The sequence below is a fragment of the Gekko japonicus genome, unplaced genomic scaffold (genome assembly GCF_001447785.1).
Source record: "Gekko japonicus isolate JY-2015 unplaced genomic scaffold, Gekko_japonicus_V1.1 scaffold4341, whole genome shotgun sequence".
NCBI lineage: Eukaryota > Metazoa > Chordata > Lepidosauria > Squamata > Gekkonidae > Gekko > Gekko japonicus.
Genome location: NW_015175501.1, coordinates 23,600 through 41,930, shown reverse-complemented (window position 1 = coordinate 41,930; position 18,331 = coordinate 23,600). Strand labels below are relative to the sequence as shown.

At 50.0% G+C, this 18,331-nt stretch overlaps 1 protein-coding gene and 1 long non-coding RNA gene across 2 annotated transcripts in view; one reads left to right on the top strand and one right to left on the bottom strand.

Annotated features, from left to right (window-relative positions):
• Window positions 1-3,070, top strand: part of FAM92B (family with sequence similarity 92 member B) — a 31,241-nt gene extending 28,171 nt beyond the window's left edge. The window contains exons 8-9 of the mRNA XM_015426007.1: window positions 1,690-1,794; window positions 2,942-3,070. Of these exons, the coding sequence (XP_015281493.1) occupies window positions 1,690-1,794; window positions 2,942-3,070 (234 nt within the window). The remainder of the gene's footprint in view (window positions 1-1,689; window positions 1,795-2,941) is intronic.
• A 14,217-nt stretch (window positions 3,071-17,287) lies between these two features.
• LOC107122867 overlaps window positions 17,288-18,331 on the bottom strand; it is a 6,235-nt gene continuing 5,191 nt past the window's right edge. The window contains exon 3 of the long non-coding RNA XR_001482936.1: window positions 17,288-17,333. This is a non-coding gene — a long non-coding RNA (uncharacterized LOC107122867). The remainder of the gene's footprint in view (window positions 17,334-18,331) is intronic.

Genomic DNA, 18,331 nt, shown 5'->3' with positions numbered 1-18,331 from the left:
GCCGGAAGCAGGGGGCGGGGCTTCGTCATGTGCCCCGCCCCCTGTACCTCACCTGGGGGAACCGCGATCCCCCCCGAAATGACCTCTGGCTAAGACTAAAATGTGTGAGCCAGAGGCTAAAAAAACCCTGTGAGCCAGCTCACACTCACTCAGCTTAGAGGGAACACTGATGACAGCCCCTCAACCTGATATGGTTAGTGAGGCTCCAAGAAACCAAGAACTGAACTTGGTCAATTAAACACGTTTCATCTTAACTACAGTTTTGTGTGATGTCTGAGAGGGCAGGTGTCCTGGCTTAATTCCAGTTTGGGGAGGGGCTGTGTGATTTAGTGGCAGAGCCTCTGCTTGGCATGCAGAAGGTCCCAGGTAGGAGGTGGTGTGAAAGACCTCTGTCTGAGACTCTGGAGAGCCACTGCTGGTGAGAACAGATAGCACTGACCTTGACGGATAGATAGTATATGGCCTTCAAGAGCTTACATGCCCCCTGTGGATTTAACATGCTTACTTGTTTCTGTGTATGGCAGGGGCCATGGCTCAGATGGCAGTCAGAGCATCTGCTTGGCATGTAGAAGGTCCCAGGTTCAGTCTCCAGCAACTCTAGTTAAAAGGATGGCATAGTAGGCAGGGGTCATTTCCTGCGGGAGCGCACAGGAGCGGAGCTCCGGCAGTAAAGAGCCCAGGGGGCAGGCACATGCAACAAGCCCCGCCCCCTGCTCCCAGCAGCCCTGGACCATGAGGAGCAAGAAGCAGCGCTCCTTCTTTCCTTCTCTCCTGCTTTCCCTTTTCCTCCTTATTTCCTTCTCTCCCTCCTTCTTTCTCTGTTTCCCTCCTTCTTTCCTTCTCTTCCTTCCTGCACAGATCTATGTGTTCCCTCCCCCCAGCTAGCAATCCAAAACAGTCCAGTGGCACCTTTAAGGCCAAGGTTTATTCAGGTACAAGCTCTCCCTCCTCTGCGAGGACAGATCTGCATGTCCCCCCCCCAATAGCTAGCAATCCAAAACAGTCCAGTGGAGACTGAGCGGTGGGTGTTGCCTTCTGACACACTTCCGGTGATGTCAGAGGGTGTGGCATATGCAAATAAGTTATGCTAATGAGATATGCTAATGAGCTCCTGCACCTCTTTTTCTACGAAATGACCCCTGATAGTAGGTGATGTGACAGACCTCTGCCTGGGATTCATGGGAAGCAGGATGCTGGACTAGATGGACATTTTGTCCCGCCCCCAGGGTCCTTCTTGTGCTCTTAACGATGCACAGGACAAGTGTGAGGCCACAAGCTGGGGAAGAGCTGATTGTCAGGGTCCTTAGTCAGGTCACACCACACAGGGCTTCATAAGAAGGTAACTGTTTATTAGGAGCTCCAGTACTAAAGAACACGTGTACAGCTTGTGTCAGGAATAGCCTTCAGTATAAGGGCTTCAGACTTATAGTAAAATCAAACATCCCCCCAGTGAGAGCAAGCCAATGATTACAGTTCACGCGCGGGGGCAGAAGTGAGCGGGCAAAGCGCAAAAGCCGTTAACTTTCCCGGCGGAGTTAACTGCAGCTGGAGACAGCAAGGTCAAGCATGAGACAGCGCACAGAAGCAGAGCAGGGAAGAGCTGAGAACACGTAGGAGGGCACCCCTCCACATTCCAGATCTACGACGGGGCTACCTGACACTGACCTGAAAATTATTTCTCATCGTTAGGATTTCAGAGCAAAAACCCACATCAGTTCTGGAACCCTCAATGAGGCACGGCCAGTCCCTGCCACCAACCCATCCTCCAGTCTCCCGTGGTCCACGAGCATCCAGGTAAGAAAGGGAATTGCTGCCACGGTTTCAAAACCAGATTCCGATAGACAAAGTCGGCATTTTGAAGCCACCAATGCGAAGAACAGTGAGAGCCAGTGGAGCGGAGTGTTGAAACTGGGAGAACCGGTTTCACGGAAGCTCGCTGGTGGGCCTTGGGCCAGTCACCCACTGTCAGCCTGACCTACCTCACAGGGTTGCTGTGAGGATGCACTGGAGGAGAGGGAAATTATATAAGCCACCTTGGGTCCCCACAGGAAAGAAAGGGGGAGTGTAAGTGAGGTAAATAAATAAGACACGTATAAGGAGTGGTCATTGGGGGAAAAGTCTGGAGGGGGGGGTTTGCCTGTCCTCACCACTGGAGAAGACCACGGGGTACAGCCATTTTCAAAAGTCAGGAACTCACCACCTCACACATTTGAGAAAAATAATGTTTCTACTCTGTGTAAAAATTGCCTTTTGCTGTAGCAGGCAGGGCTTTTTTTGTAGAAAAAGCCCAGCAGGAACTCTTTAGCATAATAGGCCACACTCAACAGCAGGAACTCATTAGCATATTAGGCCACACCTCTGACAGCGCAACTCATTGGCATATTAGGCCACACCTCCATGTTACCAGAAGTGTGCTCATCCAGCCACACCCACCTTTTGCTTCTTATTCTGTTTACCTTGTTTGTTTTCAAAACCCAGGGCATTTTTTGTAGCAGGAACTCCTTTGCATGTTAGGCCACACACCCCTAATGTAGCCAATCCTAATGAGTTTCTACTGCTGGGTGTGGCCTGTTATGCTAATGTTCCTGCTGGGCGTGGCGAACTTGGGAGCCAGCTGGAACTCCGTTCCTGTGCGTTCCTGCCCAAAAATAGCCCTGGTACCAGGCAATGGTATGCAAGGACTGGCCACATAGGATAACTGAGCACGGATGGTGCCAATTAATGTTTGGGGAATTCCTGGTAATTTGGGGGTGGAGGACAGGGTTTGGGGGAGGGACTCAGTGGGCCAAAATGCTGCAGAGTTCGCCCTCCAAAGCAACCATCGCCGCCAAGGGAACTGATCTCTGTAGTCAGAAGGTCAGTTGTAATTCTGGGAGATCTCCAGGCCCCACCTGGAGGCTGGCAACCCTGATTAGCCAAAGTTCTGTCTATTTATCTCCAGAGTGTTCAAAGCACGCTTCAGAAGCTGACACTGCTGGAGAGCGATGAGGAATCCGAAGAGAACCAGTTGGAGGATTTCAGAGACCACGAATACGCCCAGATCCAGCGGGGAGCCAACAGAACCAGATGACAGCCAACCCGAGAATCATGAGACTGGCTTGTATTTAGTAGAAAAGAGCCAGAGTCCAGGAGCATCTTAGAATCATAGAGTAGGAAGGGACCTCTGGGGTCATCTAGTCCAACCCCCTGCACAATGCAGGAAAATTCACAAATCCCTCCCCCTCACCCCCAGTGACCCCTGTTCCATGTCCAGAAGATGACAAAAAACCTCCAGGATCCTTGACCAACCTGGCCTGGAGAAAAATTGTTTCCTGACCCGAAAGTGGTGATCAGCATTTCTGTGGGCGTGTAAGAAAGGGCCACAAGAACTAAGCACTGAGGCAACCCTTCCTGCCCTCCCTTCTCATGATCTGCCTCAGTTCACTAACAAAATTTGTGGCCGGGTAGAAGCTTTTGTGAGTCACTGCTCACTTCTTCACAGGGGTCATTTCGTAGAAAAAGAGGTGCAGGAGCTCATTAGCATAACACATTAGCATAACTTATTTGCATATGCCACACCCCCTGACATCACCGGAAGTGTGTCAGAAGGCCTTATAAACCTCGATCATGTCACCCCTCAGTCGTCTTTTCTCCAAGCTAAAGAGCCCTAAGCGCTTTAACCTTTCCTCATAGGGAAAGTGTTCCAACCCTTTTATCATTCGAGTTGCTCTTTTCTGCACTTTTTCCAAAGCTATAATATCCTTTTTAAGGTGTGGTGACCAGAATTGCACACAGTATTCCAGATGAGGTCGCACCATTGATTTATATAGCGGCATTATGATATTGGCTGATCTGTTTACAATACCCTTCCTAATAATCCCCAGCATAGCATTGGCCTTCTTTATTGCAGTCACACACTGTCTCGACATTTTCAGTGAGTTATCCACTACAACTCCAAGATCTCTCTCTTGCTCAGTCTCTGCCAGTTCAGACCCCATCAATGTGTATTTATATTTAGGATTTTTGGCTCCAATGTGCATCACCTTGCACTTGGCCACATTGAACCCCATTTGCCATGTTGACGCCCACTTGCCCATCTTTGACAGATCCCTTTGGAGTGCCTCACAATCCTCACTGGTTTTCACCACCCTGAACAACTTCGTATCATCCGCAAATTTAGCCACTTCACTGCTTACTCCCAACTCCAAATCATTAATGAACAAGTTAAAAAGCAGTGGACCAAGTACTGATCCCTGTGGTACCCCACTGCTTACCCCCCTCCACTGGGAGAACTGCCCATTTATACTCACTCTCTGTTTTCTATTAATTAGCCAGTTTTTGATCCATAAAAGGACTTGTCCTTTTATCCCATGATTTTTGAGCTTACTTATGAGCCTTTGATGAGGAACTTTATCAAAAGCTTTCTGGAAGTCAAGGTAAATAATATCTATTGGATCCCCCTTGTCCACATGTTTGTTCACCCCCTCAAAGAACACTAATAGGTTAGTGAGACAAGATCTTCCCTTACAGAACCCATGTTGAGTCTGCCTCAATAGGTTTTGTTCATCTATGTGCCTACTAATTCTTTCCTTAATAATGGTTTCCACCAATTTACCCGGTATCGACGTCAGACTGACTGGCCTGTAATTTCCCGGATCTCCTCTGGAACCCTTTTTAAAGATGGGAGTGACATTAGCTACCTTCCAGTCCTCAGGAATGGAGGCAGATTTTAAGGAAAGATTACATATTTTTGTCAGGAGATCCACAAGTTCACATTTGAGTTCTTTCAGAACTCTCATATGTATGCCATCTGGGCCTGGTGATTTATCAGTTTTTAAGTTGTCTATCAGTTGTAGGACCTCCTCTCTCATCACCTCAATCTGACTCAGGTTTTTCAACACCCCTCCCGAAATCAGCGGTTCTGGAGTGGGCAAGCACTTCTCATCTTCCACAGTGAAGACAGAGGCAAAAATGCGTTCAGCTTCTCAGCCATTTCCCTATCATCCTTCAGTACTCCTTTTACCCCCTGGTCATCCAAGGGCCTCACTGCCTCCCTGGCTGGATTCCTGCTTCTAATGCCCCAAACCTATATCATTTAGGACTTTATGGCATATTATCAGCACTTTGAACTGTTCCTGGGAATAGATGTGTGGTCAGTATAGATCTTTTAAAACTGAAGAAATATGATTCTCAGTAGCTTGTATCTTGCTGCTGCATCTTAAACCGGATGCAGCATCCAGATAGCCTTCAAGGGCTGCCCTCCCCTTAGAGCCAATTGCAGCAGTCTACCTCTGATCTTTGTTACTGAATGAAAAGCCACTGTAAAGAAAGCTCTCTGACTGAGCTACCTCATGCAGCTGAATCCGGAGATGAGAACTGTAGAGTGTCTAGTCTGTGGAAACACAGACTTCTAACATTCACTTTACCATGAGGCTCAGCAGTAACCCATGGTCGATAGAGCCATTATTCTACTCTGAAGAGCCGTTAAAAGCACGCCATTCATTCTGCCGGCTGCGGCTTGCGTCGACAGCACAGAGACTGCAGACCCACTGCCGAAGACAGAGGGAGATTAATTCCATCTTCAGCCAAGACCATTCTTTAATCTCCTGCGAAACTCTGCAGGAGCTCCACAGAGCAATCCAGTAGGTTGCAATTGTTATTTATGATCTGGGGCAAAGCCGCCATCATCCAAGGAAGTAGCGAGGTCCGCTGCTTTCCTTTCTGTACACCCTGCTAGCAATGGAACGTGCCAACTGGCAGCCGACTTAAGGCGACCCCAGCAAGGGGCTGTCAAGCCAAGCGAGAAGAAGAGGCGGTTTGCCATCGCCTTCCTCTGCAGAGTCTTCCTTGGTGGTCTCCCTTCCGAGTACCAACCCTGCTTAGCTGCCAAGATCGGGCGATACCCTGCTGCCTTCCCCCCCAGCAACAGAATGACCTGCCATAAAGAGCTCTCCTGGATCTAGGAAGGAGTCGTGTGTATGCTTGGAACAGAATATCCTCTCCTAATACAGAAGAGAACGGGGACGTAGAGCATCTGGCAGGTGTCTGGATGAGTTGCTCCTATGAGGAGCACAGCCCTGACATGGAGGGCTCTCCCAGTCTCATCAGCTCTCAGAAGCTCAGCAGGATCATCCCTGCTTAGTAGAAGAGGAGATTGGATTTCTACCCCTCCCTTCACTAACCAAAGGAGTCTCAGAGCGGCTTACCATCTCCTTCCCCTTCCCCCTCCCCACAACAAACACCCTGTGAGGTAGGCGGGGCTGAGAGAGCTCTTTCAAGAACCACCCTTGAGAGAACAGCTCTGAAAGAACTTGTGACAGGCCCAAGGTCACACCAGCAGCTGCATGTGGAGGCGTGGGGAATCAAACCCGGCTCTCCCAGATTAGAGTCCGTGCTCCTAACCTCGACACCCAACTGGCTCTTGGATAGGAAACTGTAGTGTATTCAATAGCTGTCATTGAATGCCTAAACATGTATGCGAATCACCTCATAGAAAAGCAACGTTAAGCTTCGTCCTGGGCTAGGATCCTAATGCACCCAATCGCATGGCTAGCCCAGGAAGAACCGTCCAATCGCAATCAGCAAGCTCCCTGAGCGGGAACGTAGACGATTGGTCCTTATGAAGACAATCTCATTGGTTGATAATGTACAGTAAAGGCGTGGCTATATTAGCCGGGAGAGTTTCAAAATGCAAAAGCTGTTCTGGCTATCTAATGTTGATCCGTGTTGGAGTTGTGTTCGAGTTGATGAATAAAGCAATCTCTTTGCTGAATCACTCTCCGACTTCTTTGTTAAGCGAACGACTTAACAGAAACCACCAAGGAAGTCCGGGGCTGCAACACAAAGGCAGGCAACGGCAAACCACCTCTGAATGCCTCTTGCCTTGAAAACCCTGTGGGGTCGCTGTAAGTCGGCTGCGACTTAACGGCATTGACCTCTGCCTCTTGCCTGGTAAATGAAGCGGGTGTCTGCCCCATGCCACAGTGCCATTCAAATCCCCAGCTCCTCATCTAGCTAGACTGTGTAGGAGCTACAGCCTGGTCAGGCTTCGGGTGGGCCCCACCCCGAGAGAAACCCAACTGTCCTCGACTAGGGTCAGGGCTTTTTCCGCCCTGGCCTCCACCTGGTGGAACTCTCTGCTGGAGAATATCCGTGCCCGGTGGAATTTACTATCTTTCCACAGGGGTCATTTCCTGCAGGAGCGCACAGGAGCGGAACTCCGGCAGTAAAGAGCCCAGGGGGCGGGCACATGCAACAAGCCCCACCCCCTGCGCCCAGCAGCCCTCAGTCAGAGCAAGAAGCAGCCAGGTAAGTTGCAGAGGCCCCCAACAGATAGCAATCCAAAACAGTCCAGTGGCACCTTTAAGACCAAGGTTTATTCAGGTACAAGCTCTCCCTCCTCTGTGAGGGCAGATCTGCACACACACCCACACACCCAATAGCTAGCAATCCAAAACAGTCCAGTGGAGCCTGAGCAGTGGGTGTTGTTGTTGTTCAGTCGCACAGTCAAGTCCGACTCTTCATGACCCCATGGACCAGCTCCCGCCAGGCCCTCCTGTCTTCTGCTGTCCTCTGAAGTTGGCTCAATTTCATGTTCGTTGCGTCGATGACACTGTCCAACCATCTCATCCTTTGCCGTGCCCGTCTTCTTTGACCTTCAATCTTTCCCAGCATCAGGGTCTTCAGTGAGGGCTCCCTTCTCATTGGGTGGCCAAAGTATTTGAGCTTCAGTTTCATTATCTGGCCTTCCAGGGAACCGTCAGGGTTGATTTCTTTTAGGATTGACTGATTTGATCTTCTTTCAGTCCAGGGGACTCTCAAGAGTGGGACTCTCAAGAGTGGGTGTTGCCTTCTGACAAACTTCCGGTGATGTCAGGGTATGTGGCATATGCAAATAAGTTATGCTAATGAGTTATGCTAATGAGCTCCTGCCCCTCTTTTTCTACAAAATGACCCCTGGACACAGGGCATGCAAGGCAGAGATGTTCCGCCAGGCATTTGGTTGAGGACCGTGACGGGACAGTATCAAATCTGGCACTCTCTCTCACACACCCTGCCCTCCGCAACCCCCTCCCCCGCCAGGCGGCTTGTGTAATTCGAAATCTTCCTTCCGCCATCTTGGGAAGTGTATTTTATCTGCTGATCTATTATAGATGGTTTAACATTGGTTTTAATGGCTTTATTTTATTTGTTCTGTTGAAAGCCACCCTGAGCTCTGTTTGCAGGGAAGGGCGTCCTAATAAATCTAATTTAATAATAAATAAAAATATGGACATTCATGGCCCCAGTGTGGCAGGACAACCTGGACAGTGGGATGGATGACCCATGGTAAAGGTAAAGGTTCCCTTGCTCGAAAGCCAGTCGAGTCCGACTCTAGGGTTGCGGTGCTCATCTCCGTTTCAAAGCCGAAGAGCCAGCGCTGTCCGAAGACGTTTCCGTGGTCATGTGGCCGGCATGACTAAACTCCAAGGCGCACGGAATGCTGTTACCTTCCCACCGAAGTGGTCCCTATTTATCTACTTGCAATTTCTTGCTTTCGAACTGCTAGGTTGGCAGGAGCTGGAACTAGAGACGGGAGCTCACTCCGTCATGTGGCACACTCGGGTCTCGAACTGCTGAACTACCGACCGTCCACAGCCTGCAGTTCAGCGTCTTAACCACTTGAGCCACCGCAGCTTCGACCCATGGTAAAATCGATGGCAAAAAGCAAAATAAATCACACAGACCAAAGCAAATGAGACTTATTTGATCAACTCATTCTCTCTCCCTCCGCCCTGACATTTTAAAACATAGACTTACACTGGCATTTAGACAGTTTGGAGCACCAGTTGTTGGGGAAACTCTTGGAGAGGTACACTCTTTTATTTCTATTTTTTGACATTTTTATCCGACCCTTCACACAAGGAGCTCAGCCAGCATGGCTCTCCGACGACATTTTATGCCCACAACAACCCTGTGAGGCCGTTTAGATGCAGAGATGATTGTCTTCCAGAGGTCAGCCAACTCATATCATGACTGAACTGGGAATCCAGGTCTCCACCACACCGTCTCCAAATCTGCACAGATCAAAGCCAAATTCCTCCCCGTTGTGTGCATCGGGGAGGAAACCTTAAGCTCCAGTGCACACCCAAAGAGATGACAGGGCTCCATGTCATTTAATCACAAGCTTGCAAAAGTTGGGTGCTGCCATTCATCCATACTCTGGGGAAGGTACTTGGCACATGCTCAGAGACACTCAAGTGTCAAAAACTTCACATACTTAAGGACTGGGCCTGGGCAGCTTCCGGGGCTGTGTCTGGGCCGCCCAAAAAGGCGTGCATGCCACAGTCGGAGGGATGAAAAGATTTAAAGTCCTCAGTTGCTCACGACATCTCCAGCAAGGGCCACGTCCGAAGACCCAGCTCAGCTCCAATGCACCTGCTTTCCCTTTGGCTCTAGATCAAGAACTGATTCTCCACCAGGGTCTTCTGGGCCAGATTCCTCCTTCCAAGAGCCTCACGTAGGATTTGCAGCAGCTGAAAGGTCCGAAACAAAGACTGTTGGGTGGGCAGCATTAGTCAGTGCTCTTCCGCTGGCCTTGGTAAGATCCCTCCTCCCCTCAAATGCAGAAATGGTTTTAGGCAGGGGTCATTTCCTGCAGGAGCGCACAGGAGTGGCGCTCCGGCAGTAAAGAGCCCAGGGGGCGGGCACATGCAACAAGCCCCACCCCCTGCTCCCAGCAGCCCTCAGCCAGAGCAAGAAGCATCCAGGTAAGTTGCAGAGCCCCCCCCGGCCCCCCTGGTCCAAAACAGTCCAGTGGCACCTTTAAGACCAGGTTTTATTCAGGTACAAGCTCTCCCTCCTCTTTTAGGACAGATCTGCACATTCCCACACCACCACCAATAGCTAGCAATCCAAAAGAGTCCAGTGGAGCCTGAGTGGTGGGTGTTGCCTTCTGACAAACTTACGGTGATGTCAGGGTGTGTGGCATATGCAAATAAGTATGCTAATGAGTTATGCTAATAAGCTCATGCACCTCTTTTTCTACGAAATGACCCCTGGTTTTAGGGGCTTTTCTTAAAAAACGCACAAAATCTTCAGAAGGACGTGGAGATTTAGAAATAACTAAGACGACTTCAGCCCTGACTTGGATAGCCCAGGCTAACCTGATCTCACCAAACCTCAGAAGCTAAGCAGGGTCGGCCCTGGTTAGTAGGTGGATGGGAGACCACCAAGGACGTCCAGGGTTGCTACACAGAGGCAGGCAATGGCAAACCACCATCATCAGATTCTGGAAGCTAAGCAGGGTCAGCCCTGGTTGGTACTTGGATGGAAGACCACCAGGGAAGTCCAGGGTCACGATGCAGAGGCGAGCCATGGCAAACCACCTCTGGGCATCTCTTGCCTTTTAAAAACCCTTCTGGGGACACCATAGGTCAGCTGCAACTTGAGGGCACTTTCCACCACCACCAAGACCCTTTCCAAGTTTACCACGTGCCTCTCTGCCAACCCACTTTTGATAGTTTTAGAGCAGCAGCAACTGTGGGCCAAATTCCAGGCTTGTCTGGAATCAGTGCTTGACCCCTGCCATTCTTGGATCTAGCCCGTAAATTAAACTCATAAGAAATCTGCAGGATTTAATGGCTCCCACATGCCATCTGTTTACACGACAAGTGTCACATGGGAGCAGAGAACACGCACAACTGATCAGCTCAGCTGGCACGAACAGTGAAATCTGTCTTTCAAACGTGTCTTCCCTGCTTGGATCGGCAGTGGCTGAAAAAATACCTACAACCCCCCCCCCCCATGCATCACTGCTCTCATGTGCAGAGCACTTGCAGGCACTGTGAAAGGTGGTGTTGTAAGTCAGTGTGTGCTGAGTGATGACTCAGATTTCTCAGATGAAGAGCTACCTGCTAGCTCTCAGCCAGTAATTGAACAGTTGGCTGTAGCTGGCTCTGAGCCAGAAGGAAACCAAGGAGAGATCAGGAGTCACAGCCTACAGCTGAAACCGAGCCAACACCTTGTAGCTCTGAAGCAGTAAACAAGTTTTCAGAAGCTACTCCCAGCCTACTTAGTTCACCCATATTCTTGCAGCCCCGACACTGTCAGAGATGCTTAGAGTTGCAAGAGAAGAGAAGTTGCAAAACTAATGACCTGTCATTAGCAGTCAATTGAAGAGATGCATGTGTAGTTTCAGGGTGACTGCCAAGGAACTGGCTGGGAGTTCAGCTCGTTAAGACTTGGCTATACATTCAGCTGGGCAAAGCAGCAGTTTGTGGGTGCAATAAGTACACTTTGCTACTGAGCCACCAACTTTGCTGCTACTGGACCTCTGCAATCTTGAACCTCGGACTGGCCCTGACAACTGGCTTTTCTGGAAACCCTGACATTGGACTTGCTGCCTTGAACTCCTTGACCCTAGACTGTACTTTGGTTACCCCTGGAACACCTTTTTGGACTGGACTTTGGTTACTCTCTGCAACCTGGTCTGTGAACTGACCTGTTGGAACCCAGCCTGTACTTCCTGGGGACGCGACATCAGTACAGGCACAGGTAAAAGGCAGCATCGACCTTTTGCAGTCCCGCAGGGCCTGTAAAATGGAGCTCTTCCACCAGGCTTTCAAGTAGGCGCCACCTTGACATCATGGCCCTGACCCTAATATCAACACCACCAACAACCTGGCCTTAACATCAACATCTATACCAGTCGGATGATTAACAACCTGGCAGGCACCATTCAAATGATGACAGAGTGTCGCCATCAGTATTATGATTATGTGTTCTATATTGTAATCTTAATCTAATGTTGTTTTTAGTATATACAGGGGTCATTTCCTGCAGGAGCGCACAGGAGCGGAACTCCGGCAGTAAGGAGCCCAGGGGGCGGCCACATGAAACAAGCCCCGCCCCCTGCTCCCAGCAGCCCTCAGTTGGGCCACGAGGAGCAAGAAGAAGCCAGATAAGTTGCAGAGCCGCCCCCCGGTACAAGCTGTTTTGTGTGCACACACACACACACACACACACACACACACACACACACACACATATATATGAATTTTAATTTATATATTTATACATATGTTGTTAGCCGCCCTGAGCCCGCCACAGACCGGGAGGGCGGGGTATAAATTTAAATATAAATAAATAAATAAATGTACCTTCTGCACCACAAAGGTGACAATAGTTGCCAGTACAAAGTCACGCGCCCCGAGGTCCACCGCACAGAAAACAAGGGCTTCAAAGAAGAGCAGGGTGAGCTCGTGGTTGTAGAAAAGGGCCCTGCCAAACAAAGCGCTCTCATCTGGAGGGAGAGGAAAGGAAGACATGCATTTCAAAGGCGGCTGTTCTTTCCCCAACTTGTCTTTGTGGGCAAGGCTCAGCATAACAGGTGGGCAAACATCAGCGATTAGGCACACCGATCCTGATTTGAGCCTATATTTCCAGACTCTGTAAACATCTGGATTGATCAGTTACTCTGATCCGGTAAGAGCCCTGACCTTTGAACATCCTAGTACCTGTGGGCATCTTAAAGCTAAGGGTAGCTTGTTAATTATTGTACTTCTCTTGTTTCTGTACGTGCAAGCCCCAACCTCACCCCACGGTGGGTAGGGGGGGCAAAGTGTGGATAAAATAAACGCTTGCTGCCTTGAGAGGCAGACTTTCTCTACCCTCGAGAGAGAGCTGTCTCCTGTGATTCCTTCATGTCTTCACCTGCTCCCGTCTTCAAATCCCCGTAACGAATGCTCTGCATCTGAATTGTCTGCACCCCAAAGTGGTGTTCGTGTCACATGCATTGGCTGATACAAGGCAACAAAGAAATCCCTGGGGAAAGGAGAGTTTAAAAAAATACCATTGTACAGCACAGACACGTCTCCCGGCTCTTGGAACTCCATATCCAGGATCCGTTCCAGCAAAAACTTGTCTTTCACCACATAGTCCATATCTGTGTACCTCTGGTGGGGAAAGCGAAAAGGAAAAAGATGTTCCAGTGCTCTCGAGACAGGAAAAAATGCATAGTTGCAGAGCCGTGGTAGAGCCAAGGTGAAATCAACACTCCCTTCTCTCAAGGAAATGGATATTGCCAGGGGTTTTTTGGTAGAAAAAGCCCAGCAGGAACTCATTAGCATAATAGACCACACCCAACAGCAGAAACTCATTAGCACATTAGGCCACACCCCTGACAATACAGCTCATTGGCATATTAGGCCACACACCCCATGGCAGGGCTCTTTTTGTAGGAGGTACTCATTTGCATATTAAGCGACACACCCCTAATGTAGCCAATCCTCCAAGAGCTTACAGTAGCTCCTGTAAGAAGAGCTCTGTAAGCTCTTGGAGGATTGGCTAAATTAGGGGTGTGTGGCCTAATATGCAAAGGAGTTCTGAAGTGTGGTCATCTAGCCACACCCACCTTTTTCTTCTTATTCTGTTTACCTTGTTTGTTGTCAAAACCCAGGGCCTTTTTGTAGCAGGAATCCCTTTGCATGTTAGGCCACACACCCCAAATGTTGTTGTTGTTGTTGTTGTTCAGTCGCACATTCGAGTTCGACTCTTCGCGACCCCAAATGTAGCCAATCCTAATGAGTTCCTGCTGTTGGGTGTGGCCTATTATGCTAATGAGTTCCTGCTGGGTGTGGCCAACTCGGGAGCCAGCCGGAACTCCGTTCCTGTGCGTTCCTGCCCCAAAATAGCCCTGGATATTGCTGATTAATTAATTGAAGGCTGCAGAGGACCGGTTTCTAGCATGCCCTGAGGTGGGGCAGGACCTGGGCCCAGGGTTTCTGGCAGGGCACACCGGCACAGAGCCCCTCAACCACATGCTGCCAGGGAAGGGGTGATGGCACCCCTGGCAGGCCCAGTGGTGGTTTTCTTATGTAAATGCACCACCTGGCACCATCGGGGAAAGGGCATACAGTCAGTAGAAAGTCTCCCAAATGGATTGGAGACGGAAGAAAACACAGCGAGGTGCGGATGAGGGTCAGCTGGGAGGAAGGCGTGAGGGGGGGTTTCTTGGTGGTGGTCAGTGAAGGAGAGAGGGGCCACAACCTGGAACCCGCGGTCAAACTCTGTCTCAAGTTTGCCATGATTTGTAAGGGGAGGGAAATTCCCGAGGGTGTGTGTGAATGACTGAGTGTGTGAACTGCTCTTTCGTAGGCCACGTAACTCTTCCTAAGATTCCTCCCTTGTCCAGGGACAACCTTGAAGCCAAACTGTGCCTGCTTACTATTATAGATAAAGAAAGTGTATATTCACAGGTGGGGGTGTAGTGAGCGCAAAAGCTAGGCAGCACGGTTGTGAAGTGTGACTGGATGTAATGGAAAGGGAAAGGGAGAGTAGAACCTCCTCAGGAAACCGGAAACCTCCTCAGGAAACAATCCATATACAAAAGAACCTCCTCAGGAAAGCTCCTCCATTTGCACGTCCACAGCCCGGGGAACTCCTACAAGATAATGACTCAGCCCTACCCCACCTTCCTGAGTAGATATAAATTACCTGCTGCCCACCATTTTTCTTCTCACCTTGACACCTTTCTGTGTTATACCTCTGAGGATGCCAGTCACAGCTACTGGTGAAACGTCAGGTCCTACAGTGCCAAGACCACGGCCAAACAACACAACCCGGAAAACCTACAACAGCTAATGAACTCCGGCCGCAAAGCCTTTGACAACATATTACACACACACACACACACACACACACTTAGATCAAGGTAGCTCAAGTCTCACGTGTTCCAGGAAGGAGGCCAGGAAATGGTTCAAAGTGTGGTAGCTTCTTAGTCTCTGGTCCCAAGCACCGGACCGGGTCCGTGTCCCTCTTGGAGCCTGCCGCAAGGAGAGTTCACAGACATTTTTTTAATCAGAAGTTCAGGATACATGTCGTGTAGAGACACGGGGAAGGTAGAGAACCTGAGGAAGCGTGTGTGCATGTTTGTTAGCGCAGATTTTCACACTGGCTGTGGGGATTTCGCCTCAATTTTCACCTGCTGCTTTGGGGCGCTTGGCTCCACACACAAAGGGAGCTGTCAATTGGAAAGGGAGGTAGGGGGTGGGGAGAAAGAAAGCGCTCCTAACAGCCCAGCAGTCATTATTCCCGGGAGGAACAAAACTAAAGAAAGCTCTACTAAGGTTAGTTTCCAACCGAGGTGCAGAAAACAAGTTGAGTCACCCCTGATTCGTCTTATAGAAAATGTTTGTGTAGGTTTGCAGGGCAGGAGGACCCCGATTTCGAGGCAGAATCCGCAAATGATCTGTTTTTGAAACTTCTTCCTGCAGCAGCCTCTGGATGTGTTTGCAGCGCCTTGCGAGGCATCGAGGCCTTGAACCTTGTTGCGACTGCAAAGGTAAAGGTAAAGGTTCCCTTGCTCGAAAGCCAGGGGAATCCGACTCTAGGGTTGCGGTGCTCATCTCCGTTTCCAAGCCGAAGAGCCAGCGCTGTCCGAAGACGTTTCCGTGGTCATGTGGCCGGCATGACTAAACACCAAGGCGCACGGAACGCTGTTACCTTCCCACCGAAGTGTTACCTATTTATCTACTTGCAATTTCTTGCTTTCGAACTGCTAGGTTGGCAGGACTGCAAACGCACCCATAATTGCAGGCTCACCGCAGGGGGCGAAGCATTTGCTTCTCCTTTTGCACATCATTGCAGAGGGACACCTCAGCCACCTGGTAGCAGCTGTCAACGCACATCCCCCTCCTTAAGTAAGAGTAAAAACTTCACCCCACTGAACAGCACCTCTGTCTAACAACAGAAAAGAGCAAGAGTCCAATAGCACTTTAAAGACTAACAAAATTTGTGGCAGGGGAAGACAGCCAGTTTGGTGTAGTAGTTAAGAGCGGCAGACTCTACTCTGGATTCCCCACTCCTCCACATGCAGCCAGCTGGGTGACCTTGGGTCATGTCACAGTTCTCTGAGAGCTGTTCTCTCAAGGGCAGTTCTCGAAAAAGCTCTCTCAGCCCCACCCACCTCACAAGGTGTCTGTTCTGGGGAGAGGAAGGGAAGGAGATTGTCAGCCGCTCTGAGACGCCGACTGAAGGGCAGGGTATAAATCCTTCTCCTCCTCTTCTTCTTTTTCTTCCTCTTCTTCTGTCTCTGCCCACTTCCTCACAAAAGCTCCTCCCCTGCCACAAAATTTTGTTAGTCTTGAAGGTGCGCCTGGACTCTTGCTCTTCTCTGCTGCTAAAAAGGTAAAGGTAAAGGTTCCCTTGCTCGAAAGCCAGTCGAGTCCGACTCTAGGGTTGCGGTGCTCATCTCCGTTTCAAAGCCGAAGAGCCAGCGCTGTCCGAAGACGTTTCCGTGGTCATGTGGCCGGCATGACTAAACACCAAGGCGCACGGAACACTGTTACCTTCCCACCGAAGTGGTACCTATTTATCTACTTGCAATTTCTTGCTTTCGAACTGCTAGGTTGGCAGGAGCAGGAACTAGAGATGGGAGCTCACTCCGTCATGCGGCAACTCGGGTCTCGAACTGCTGAACTACTGACCTTCCACAGTCTGCAATTCAGCGTCTTAACCACTTGAGCCACCGCAGCTCTGCTGCTACAGACAGACTAACCCGGCTTCCCTGTCTTGATCCGTCTAACCGTCAGTGTAAAACAAACCCAATTACGACAGCAACGTGCGCCCACTTCAAAACGGGACGCGGTTTCGTACCTCCACGAAAGCCAGGTTGATTCTGTCATAGAGCGCTCGGGTTCTGTCGGTGAGCAGCACCTCAAACGTCTGGATGTCGGAGTTGGCCTCCAGGCCTCTAAGGGGGCAAAGGTTCTCCTGCCGGTACAAAGCAACAACTGGGTTACACTGAAGTACTTGCATGATTTATTAGATTGTTCACATCACATCATTTGCTACCTGATCTTTCTAACTGGAGAGGCTGTGGACCGAACCAGGGACCTTCTGCAGGCCGAGCAGAGGCTCTACCACTGAGCCACGGCCCCTCCTAACACTGAAACAAGTAAGCATGTTAGATCCACAGGGAACACATGAAACTGCCTTATACTGAATCAGACTACTGAGGTCAGTATTGGTCCACCAAGGGCAGTATTGTCTACTCAGGTCGGCAGCCGCTCTCCAGGGTCTCAGGCAGAAGTCCTTCACATTACCTACTACCTGATCCTTTTACCTGGGGATGCTGGGCGCTGCTACAGACAGACTAACCCGGCTTCCCCGTCTTGATCCGTCTAACCGTCAGTGTAACACAAACACAATTACGACAGCAAAGTGCCCCCACTTCAAAACGGGACGCTGTTTCGTACCTCCACAAAAGCCAGATTGATTCTGTCGTAGAGCGCTCGGGTTCTGTCGGTGAGAAGCACCTCAAACGTCTGGATGTCTGAGTTGGCCTCCAGGCCTCTAAGGGGGCAAAGGTTCTCCTGCCGGTACAAAGCAACAACTGGGTTACACTGAAGAACTTGCATGATTTATTAGATCGTTCACATCACATCATTTGCTACCTGATCTTTCTAACTGGAGAGGCTGTGGACCGAACCAGGGACCTTCTGCAGGCCGAGCAGAGGCTCTACCACTGAGCCACGGCCCCTCCTAACACTGAAACAAGTAAGCATGTTAGATCCACAGGGAACACATGAAACTGCCTTATACTGAATCAGACTACTGAGGTCAGTATTGGTCCACCAAGGGCAGTATTGTCTACTCAGGTCGGCAGCCGCTCTCCAGGGTCTCAGGCAGAAGTCCTTCACATTACCTACTGCCTGATCCTTTTACCTGGGGATGCTGGGCATTCAACCTGGGGCCTTCTGCATGCCAAGCAGAGGCTCTACCACTGAGCCGCAGCCCCTCTCTTTCTCATAAAACCTCAAGCCAGTGTACTGGATTCTCCATTTTATCCTCACAACAGCCCAGTGAGGTAGGCTAGGCTGATAGGCCTGTGGTCCCTCAGTGCTTCATGGCAACCAGGGATTTCAAATCCAGTATTCTAAGCACTAGATTGTTTTGTATGGTATGGCTGTGGGAAAAGAAATTAAGAACAAACACACTGAATCATACGACCCTGTCCAGGTTGGCTTATACCAAATCAAATCACTGGTCCATCCCAGTCAATATCAGGGGTCATTTCATAGAAAAAGAGGTGCAGGAGCTCATTAGCACAACTCATTAGCATAACTTATTTGCATATGCCACACCCCCTGACATCACCGGAAGTGTGTCAGAAGGCAACACCCACCGCTCAGGCTCCACTGGACTGTTTTGGATTGCTAGCTATTTTTTTTGGGGGGGGACGTGCGGATCTGCCCTCGCAGAGGAGGGAGAGCTTGTACCTGAATAAAACTTGGTCTTAAAGGTGCTATTGGACTGTTTTGGATTGTTAGCTATTGGGGGGGGGGGGCGGCCAGATCTGCCCTCACCGCGG